Genomic DNA, 10,092 nt, shown 5'->3' with positions numbered 1-10,092 from the left:
ATGCTCTGTTTCATCACCCTGTTAGCCTCTTATGCATATCCATTTTGTGCCCCTTTCTTCCATTTAGCACGTTGCCATACATGGATGCTCAAGTCCCCATTTAAGGAAAAGAAACTGTTATAGATGGAGGTAAAATTTATTCCCATTCAAAGATTTAGAATCACTTATTTAGGAAAGGAAGGTTAAGGAGAAATGTATTCATTCAGGAAGCTTTTATTAATATCCTGTTATGTTCCCAAAACTGTTTGATGCTAATATTTTTAAAAATAATATGCCATTTTTGCCTTAAGGATCACAGAGTCAACTAAAGGAGACAACCATGTAAATAAGGAATGGCGAAATGTAGTAACTTCTATGATAGAGGAGTAAGTTAGATATGGAAGTGACACAAGAGAGGCAGTGACCAGTTCTGAGAATGGTCATAATTAGGAAATGCTTCCAAAAGAGGAGACACATCTGAGCCCAGTCCTTTTTTTTTTTTTTTTAAGACAAATGGGATCAACCCACATGTTCTATTTTGAAGCTTAATTTTTTTTAAGTTAATAATATATCTTGAGTGTCTTTTGTGTTAGTATATATAGGTATTCCTTATTCATTTTAACGGTTGTACAGATTCCATTCTATAGATCTGCATGTTATATTTAATTCCATATTGATGGATATTTGTATTTTTCCAATTTCTTACTAATACAGTACTGAAGTAAACACACATACGTACACACACACACACTTGTATTGGAATATCTGTAAAACAAATTCTTAGATGTATCCTTCCAAGCATTTAATAGATATTGCCAAATTATTCTTCAAAAATAATGGGTAGAAATGCTTTTCCCACACCTCTACAGAAATTGGAAATGTCAGTCTTTTCAAACTTCCAGATTAATAAATAAAAATACTACATTATTGCTTTAATTTGAACTTATGTAAGTATTAGTGAAGTTGAGTATCTTTGCATGTTTACTGGCTGGTTATATCTTTTCTTCTGTAAATTAATTGCCGTCAGAATCTGGGATTTTACCTTATGCAAGCTAATGTTTTATGGATACTGACAGAATATATTAGACTTTTGGGTCAGAAACGAAGAATATTATTGCTCGTGGCACAGCAAACAGTGTGTGCATCATGTTTGCATTGGTTTCTGTTGCCCCCAAGTTCCCACAAGGGCGATACAGAAGGGCCCCCAGGGGGATGCTCTGCACGCAGTAGATAAATGGCACAGCATGGAACATGGAGCTTGTCAAATCAACCTCTTTTAGAGCAAGTCTGCTCTTTGTCCTGGAAAGAAACTTTACCTCATCACTCAGAGATACTTTCTGCAAACAGAACCTGGGAAATGGTCCCTGTTAACAGCTTTCAGGGCCTTGCATCCTTTACATACCTAGCAAGAACATGCAGGGACGTTCAGGGCCTCTTGCAACAACTGCCTTTGCTTGTTTTTCTATATGCTTACTTAATCATTTTCTCATTGATTTGTAGGAGCTCTCTGCTCTCACAACAAGTGTTTGTAGATCTGTCATTGACTATTACCTGTTTTATCCTAACCTTGCTTTTTATTAATTCTGATGTTATCAGTTGTGAGGTTTGCTTGTTTGTTGTTTCTTTTACCATCCGCGGGTTTCACGCCATACACAGAAAAGGCTACCCTATTATGATAAAAATGTTAACTGATTTTTTCTCTTATGTTCTCAGTGTTTAGCCTTTAATATTTTGATCCTTTTGGAATTGACTTACATATAGGAATGATGTAGGGACCCACTTTGGTTTTACCAAATGGCTAACCAGTTCTTGCAACCTCATTTCCCGTCCTTCCCATACTTGTTTGAAATGGTACCTTCATCACATACTAAAATTGATCTGTACTTACATATTATTATTTTTTTCTTCTTCTAATTTTGATCCTTTTGGAATTGACTTACATATAGGAATGATGTAGGGACCCACTTTGGTTTTACCAAATGGCTAACCAGTTCTTGCAACCTCATTTCCCGTCCTTCCCATACTTGTTTGAAATGGTACCTTCATCACATACTAAAATTGATCTGTACTTACATATTATTATTTTTTTCTTCTTCTAATCTATTTGTATGTTACTACTCCAACCTTATCTTTTAATTTTAATTAGTGTAGCTTTATAATAGACTTAGCATCTGGTAGAATTTGTTCTCCACTCTTTCTCCTTTATTTAAAAACTTTCTTGACTGTTTCCACATATTATTCTTGAATGAGTCTTTTGAAATAAAGTAGATAAACAGGATGAATATAACTATGAAAAGAAATCCTAAACTACTGTCCTTTACAACTGTATCCCCTTTTAAAAGTCTCATTAATGTTATAACTTTTATGAAGATTCAAGTTGCATGTCAACAGATACAGAAACATCATTTCTGTTTGCGTCTTCTAAAATCTTCTTTCTTTTAATATAGATTCCTTGTAGTTTGGAATACTGGGATGAACTCCAGAAGGTTTTTGTTGCATTTCGAGAATTTAGTCTGTCTGAAAGCAAAGTTTGTGAACTGCAGTTGCCAGATATCAATCTTGTGAATGACCAGAAGAAACTGGTATCCTCGGATCTTTGGAGAATTGTTTTGAACAGCAGCCAAAATGGAGCTGATGACCAAAGGTAACTCAGTGAACAAAGTGAAAAATGAAATAGTGGCATTATACTAGGAAACAATCATCAAGTCATCTTATCTAGTGTCCCCTCACTTAGCTATATCGCAGCTCTCTAACAGCTGCATCTGTCTGAACTACAGATGAGAACCAGGAAGCGAGATAGAAGCTGATGTTTTAAAGTCTGTGTACTAAAAATTCCTGTTACTGTGAGCTCTAAGAACCTGTTCCTTAAATATAAAAGGAAAAAAGAGCAAAAAACAAACTTCAAAAAAAACAAAAATCCAGTTATCCTGAGCTAAAAAGTATAGAGGAAAAGAGCCATACACACTTCAATAGACTCTTAATGACACAGTCATCAATATGTGTAAATGTTAACCCTGGGGCATTAAAAGAAACGTTAAGTAAATTGAATTGTCTCCTTCCTTTTGGAACTACTTCCTTCTTAAGGGTTTTTTTAAAAAACTTTAAAAGACCTCCAGACATTAGGAAAACTTGACTAACAAAATAATTTATACTCAAGATTTCAGATAGCCAAAGTTTTATTCAGCTCTTGAGTCTATTTGACTATAATGTATCTCTAGAGCTGTAGACTTCAGGTATTCTGAATCGTGTCCCCAGAACTTCCTGTTCCACACCTCCTACAGGATATCTGGTGAGTGACAAAACATGGCCAGATTGTCCCTATTTCCAGTATTTGCCTGCTTAATACATCCACTAACTTAGAGTAGAGAAAAAATGACTCCAGCAATTTATTCTTCAAGTGCTCCTTCTAGTTTACATATCCTTATTCCGTCTTTCTGTTCATGCTCCCCTAAATGACAAGAAAAAGAAACTAAATCACCATCAATGGAACAGTTTTTTGGGTCATATGATATGTGTACTATGGGCCTGTGCCTATCTTGCTGCCCATCACTTTCAATGTCCTACCTTCTAATTCTCCTGACGAGTTTGCTCTAGCATTATCTTATTCTTTGTATATAATCCACCCCCCTTTTTTTCCCCCAAACAACATTTTGACACTAACAAAAAGAAAAAAAATCCACCGTTCCAACACCCTGTGATTGAACTGTTTTCTCTTTTTTGTTACCTTTATTTTTGCCCATCATTGTGTGCCTTTACAGGGTTATAATCATAGCACACCATTTTGTATTCTAATTCCTGTTTTATATTATAGATAGTTGTGAATGCTTTCTCTTTTTGTAATTAATAGTAATATATGTTCATTGAAGAACGTCTGGGAAATAAATAAAATAATACCACCCATCATCATATCACACCGAGATAACCTCTGTTCACATTAGTCCGTAGCATCACAGTCTTTTTCGTTGATTACTTTGTATGCTTAATAATAATATGTTTTTTACTTTATGATTTCTATTTCTAGGTCATTTGGGCTCTTTAAAAATAATTGCCTTCCCAGTATATTACCTAGTAATGTATGACTGGTGAAAATATATTAGAGGAGTAGGGTCTTGATTTTACCTATATGAAATGCAGCAGTGAAAAGAACACCCATCCTGGGAGGAGTTAGCAGATGGATAGAAAGATTGCCTATTCTAAGCATAGGTTACCTAGTCAGAAACCAGGAAATCTCAGAAAACAGAGCCATGGGTAATGAATTTTTTTTAAATCGGAGTTTCATTATTAATATCAAGTTAGAAATCATTTCTTGATTCTAATTATCAAAGAATGCATTTTCATCATTGAAAGAAGCATTTTGGACAAGGTTAATTCCTTTGAATCTGAAACATTCATGAAAATCACTTTGTGGTAAGCTTAGCACTGCAGAAATGTGGAACCTTTAGGGAATGGAAATTTATGCAGACAGTCAAATTTAGGCAGTTTTTCACCAAGCTTTCGACATTGTAATCACAGATCTTTTGTCCTCACCTTGGATTTTTCAACTTGTCTAATATTTCACAATTGATCTTGCTTTAAATTGTTCGACATTAAGCATTTTTCAGGTAGAAATTGATATTAGTGAAATTAAATTTAAAGAGCTGGTTTAAAAATCAACATAATAAAACTCTATTAAGACATTTTTCAAAGAGAACAGTAAATAAATTTCATCCAATTTCTTGAAGGAAAGCATCAGTGCTTTGATGATATGTCGACATTACACATAGTTAGATCCAGTATATTCTGTCATGAGAAATCTAAAACTGGATAAAAACCTGACACTTTTATGATTAGAGATTATCGTATCTTAAATAATATTTATGGTTTGAGAAGGATATGCATCAGACTGTTGTACATTACTGGAAGAAAGTTCGTAAGAATAAGTCCCATGAAGCTTAATCTAAAAAATAAAGCATCCTGCCCACAGTTGTCAAAAGTGCAACAGTGTAGGATATTTAGTGGTAATGGCATCACTGTGTGTATGCAAATAGAAGCACTATTTATTAGGGATTTTCAAATTAGCAGACCTGGGTTTAAGTCCTGGCTCCATCACCAACTAGCGGTTTGGCCCTGAGAAACTGATTTCTACGCTGAGGCCTTAAGGAATGGATAGGAGCTAACCAGTCTGAGGGGTGGCAGGTAGCCTTCGGTACAAAGGACTGGAGACCAAAGATTCACTCTCTTAAACCTTGGTCTGTTTATCCCATACAGGCATATTATCTTTAATTCAACCCCCGTGTATCTGTAATAATTATTTTCCACTATCTTTAATTAATGAATGGTTTGCTTGATCATATGAAAATGAATGATGGGTAGCTGTTGTTTTTTTCAAGGTAGCATTGGAAGGAGAGTAACTTAAGCTTAGTTTCCACAATAGTATTGAACTTTAGTAGAGTTTTCTTTCTATTTGTGGTGCACTGGACTGAAGCAAGAGATACAGCCTTTAAGCCCTGATCAGGGTATCCATTTCAGCTATTTATTTTTAATCTCAGCATGTATGTATTTGCCCACCCCCACTGCCCACTGCTGAAGCCTAAATAAACCCCTTTTCCCAGTAGGTCCTGATAAGAAACAGACAGCACACTCAGACTGGTTAACTGAGGAGAGTTTACTGTAAAGACTATTTACAAAAGTGTTGGCAAGGTGAAGGGATAGGACAGTACCCTGAGGCTAGAAACCATGGGGAACCATCCCACTCTTAGTCCTGAAAGAGCCAGGTAATAGAGCCGTTACCAAAACTAACCCAGAGTGGGTGGTTGTAGCTGTTTTTGGTGGAGGGACCAACAATGTGCAGAGACGTGGCTAAGAAGGAGCCAGGAGAATATGAGTCCTTCCGCCACTCTCTTCACACCTTCTGATCTCCCTTGGGCACCTTCCACTGGCCGAACTAAAAGACAAGCCAAGGACAAAGCAGCTTGTTGATACAGTCAGGGGCAGAGAAGAGGATGGGGAGGGGTAGAAAGTGGATTTAGAGAGCAAACAAGATAGCCAGCAAGCACACGCTGTATTTGGAATTTACAGTTTCTTACCTAGTGATGGGACCTAGGCGGAAAGATGAGAAATGGCTGGTGGGCCCAACTCTCAGGCTTTGGGCCACTCTACTAGGTTCCCTGAGTTTGGTATCAACCAGATGTCTTCTGATGGACAAGAACAACTTTCTGCTTTGTTTCCACCTCTTACCCTCACCCCAAATGGCTAACTCCAGAAGTATGTGACTATCTAAAGTCACAAGTTACAGGCAATTATTGTGTTACACAGTAATAGCTGTGAAGATCTTGATATATATGTCCAGTTAACTTTATGACAAATTGTTTGATGATAATGCTAAGCTGTTTACCTGTGCCGAGTCTTTGGTGGTTTTGTCCATATTACATGGTCACTTTCTCACAATGTTAAAAGGTGAGAGTAGATTGCTTACAAGGACTTTTTATCCCCACCCACAAAACGTTGGTTCATAGAAGGACGGCATCCTGGAAAAAGAAGTGTGTGGCTCTTTCTTCATGTGATGAAAATGGAAACTCTGTTGAGTTTTTTAGAGTGCAAAATAAAAAAAATAAGATTTTCTCCTTCTCCCTAAAGATCCTGTAAGTCGCTGTCCACTCATATTTAGTGATCTTTGAGACAGTGGTCCACAGCTTTTTGTGTATGTGAGGAAGAGATGCTTTTTATTTACCAAACCTTCATTCTTGTGTGTATAGCCAGTGCAGGAATCAGAGGAAGAGCGTTGTGATGGTAAAGTCCCTGGATCATTTCCTTTCTCCTCACTGGTTGAACTTTCTCCTACCAGACGGTCACTGTGGCCTCTAGATATTGTTTGCCTCCATTTGGCTACTTGGATCTGTACTTTTAGATGTACCTAAATTTGCTGGGTACCATTTTTTTTTAACCTTTTGACTTTCATAAACCATTCAGACAACAATCTTGACGTTTGGAACTGCTTTGCCACCTTGTTACAAGGTATTGACAGTAGTTCCCTGTGCTTTACAGTAGGTCCTTGTTGCTTATCTATTTTAATTTTTTAAAATTTATTTATTTATTTTTGGCTGTGTTGGGTCTTCATTGCTGCACATGGGCTTTCTCTAGTTGTGGCAAGTGGGGGCTACTCTTCGTTGCGGTGAATGGGCTTCTCATCGCGGTGGCTCCTCTTGTTGTAGAGCACGGGCTCTAGGCGCACGGACTTCAGTAGTTGCAGCACGCGGGCTCAGTAGTTGTGGCTCGCAGGCTCTAGAGCACCGGCTCAGTAGTTGCGGCGCACGGGCTTAGTTGCTCTGGCATGTGAGATCTTCCCGGACCAGGGCTCGAACCCATGTCCCCTAAATTGGCAGGTGGATTCTTAACCACTGCGCCACCAGGGAAGCCCTGCTTATCTATTTTATATGTAGTAGTTTGTATCTACTAATCCCAAACTCTTAATTTATCCCTTCCTCAACCCATTCCCCCACTATCCCTCTTGGTAACCGTAAGTTTGTTTTCTATTTCTGTTTTGTAAATAAGTTCATTTATATCATTTTATTTTAGATTCCACATATAAGTGATATATGATTTGTCCTTGTCTGGCTGACTTACTTCACTTAATATGATAATCTCTAGCTACATCCATGTTGCTGCAAATGGCATTATTTCACTCATTTTTATGGCTGAGTAATATCCCATTGTGTATATATACTACATCTTCTTTATCCATTCATCTGTTGATGGAATTTTTTAAATAAAATGGAAACTATCAATGTGAAAAGGACAAATACTGTATAATTCCACTTATATGAGATACCAAGACTAGTCAAATTTATAAAGACAAAAGTAGAATGGTGATTGCCAGGAGATGAGGGAGAGGAAAATTGTTTAATGGGTATGGACTTTCAGTTTGGGAAGATGAAAAAATTCTGAAGATGGACGATGATGTTAGTTGCACAACAATGTGAATGTACTTAATGCCACTGAACTGTACACTTTTAACTGGTTAAAACAGTGAATTTTAAGTTATGTGTATTTTACCACAATTTAAAAAATATTTTCAGTAACCTCCCCCCCGCCATTTTATAGCTGTACTAGGTTACAACAGAGATGTATTTCTTATTTGCAGTTAGAGTTAAAACATTCCCCAAAAAAGACAGATCTAAGGTGTAGAGAGAACATGGTGTAGCAGGCACACACATCGTCCCTTGTCTTCTCTCCTCCATGCGGTGCTCTCCCAGGATGGACAGGACAGTGTTTTTGCAGTAGGCAGCGGAGAGTTTAGGTGAACCAATGTTGAGAAACAGTGCCACACTGGGATGAATGACAGTGTGATATTGTCAGATCCCTCTTGGGAGCTAAAGGTAATCACCAGCAACTGACATTAAACTAAGTAACCAGTACGGTACCCTGTTTGCCAACCAGGAAAAGAGGGATGAGATTTTTTTTTCTCTTATGGAGTGATAGACATTATGCTAAGCAGTTTCTATGTAGTACCTCCTTTAATACTCAAAAAGTAAGTCCAGTTACTGTACTTACTTTACAGATGAGAAAACACGTTTAGCTAGATGAAATAATTTGCCCATGATTACAGTGTAAGTGGAAGCAGTGCAAGCATTTTCATCTCGGTTTTCTTACCTCAGTCATTCTCTGCTTAATCTCTATGCTATATTATAAAACTCTTATTACCACAGAGGGATACAGAGAAAAGCCCAAGGCTTTACAATCAAGTCAGATCATTGTTGGATACCTGCAGAGCTATAGGGGTGACATCCAGGGGTGAATCTTTAAGGGTTATGCCTGGGTCCCCGCAGTGCCTGTGGATCAATCAAGATCTAAACTTACTAAAACACTCCTTGTTTAAAGGAATTGATACCCTTCTGTGGGTCACCCAGGACAGTTAATAAGTCCCTTTGGCTAAAATGAAGGTATGGATATGTAAAACTCCTGCCATACTTGCTACTCCTTAGAATATTTCCTCTATTCTAAAAATTTGAATTTCCATTAGGAACTTATTGATATTTGAACTAACTACTGAATCTTGAGTTCTATGTATTACTATTTGAAAGGTTTTGCTCCTTGGCGCCATCTTTACTTTTCCATTTCTGATTATTACATGAATTATGTTTTTCCTTTTGATATCTGGATCAGATCGAAGTCCATTGTACTTAATTGAGGAAATGATATAAATGTAGTTGCTATAAGTGTCCCTAGCAGGGTCATTGTTCTCATCTTTATGACTGTTTAGCTCTATCATAGTTAGATATTTTTAATCCTTATGTAAAAGGTAAACATGCATATGCTACTTTTATAGTGTATAGTGATGATCAAATTAAGTTGAATATCAAAAAACTATAAATTTACTGATTCAAAATATAAAGCATTTCATGTGCATATACCATATTAATTTTGTGTTTAACACATTTTAATTTTGATATAACTCCAATTTGTAAATAAAACTCTTAACTTTTTAAATATAGATTAATCTAGTAACATTTTAGTCAGGATTTCAAGATGGAAAGAGTGCTGACCACTTGAATATATATGTTAGGAGTTACTGTATAGACCTAAAAATATGTTTTAACCATTGATTTGTACATTTAATTTAGGAAAAGTGAAAAATCAATCAATTTGTTATAAATAAAATTTTGACACGCACTTATTTGTGACGTCTTAGCAACCTTTTTCAACATGTTACAGAATTTGCTACTCTCAAGAGAGAGAAAAGTAAATCTTGGAAAATCTCGAGTGTCAAAAATTGCAGTTGACAGAGAAATTCTTCAGATAAACACCTCAAATTTTGTACTTACTGTTTTAAAACTGATCTCAAAGTACTCTCACCTGGATTTTTAATATTTTGACTAATGCTATACCCTATTTTTAACAACTTCTTAAAGTATTATAAGGGAGAGATTTCATATGTGTAAAACACACGTACAGGGCTTCCCTGGTGGCTCAGTGGTTGAGAGTCCACCTGCCAATGCAGGGGACGCGGGTTCGTGCCCCGGTCCGGGAAGATCCCACATGCCGTGGAGCTGCTGGGCCCATGAGCCATGGCCACTGAGCCTGCACATCCGGAGCCTGTGCTCTGCAACGGGAGAGGCCACAACAGTGAGAGACCCG

At 37.0% G+C, this 10,092-nt stretch overlaps 1 protein-coding gene across 1 annotated transcript in view; it reads left to right on the top strand.

Annotated features, from left to right (window-relative positions):
• VPS13B (vacuolar protein sorting 13 homolog B) overlaps nt 1–10,092 on the top strand; it is an 816,084-nt gene that overhangs the window by 705,754 nt on the left and 100,238 nt on the right. Inside the window, exon 40 of the mRNA XM_024756522.1 lies at nt 2,427–2,623. Coding sequence (XP_024612290.1) covers nt 2,427–2,623 — 197 coding nt within the window. The remainder of the gene's footprint in view (nt 1–2,426; nt 2,624–10,092) is intronic.

The sequence above is a fragment of the Neophocaena asiaeorientalis genome, unplaced genomic scaffold (genome assembly GCF_003031525.2).
Source record: "Neophocaena asiaeorientalis asiaeorientalis breed wild unplaced genomic scaffold, Neophocaena_asiaeorientalis_V1.1 scaffold29, whole genome shotgun sequence".
Classification (NCBI taxonomy): Eukaryota; Metazoa; Chordata; class Mammalia; order Artiodactyla; family Phocoenidae; genus Neophocaena; species Neophocaena asiaeorientalis.
Note: the sequence above shows the minus strand (reverse complement) of the source record. Positions and strands in the feature narration are given on the sequence as shown.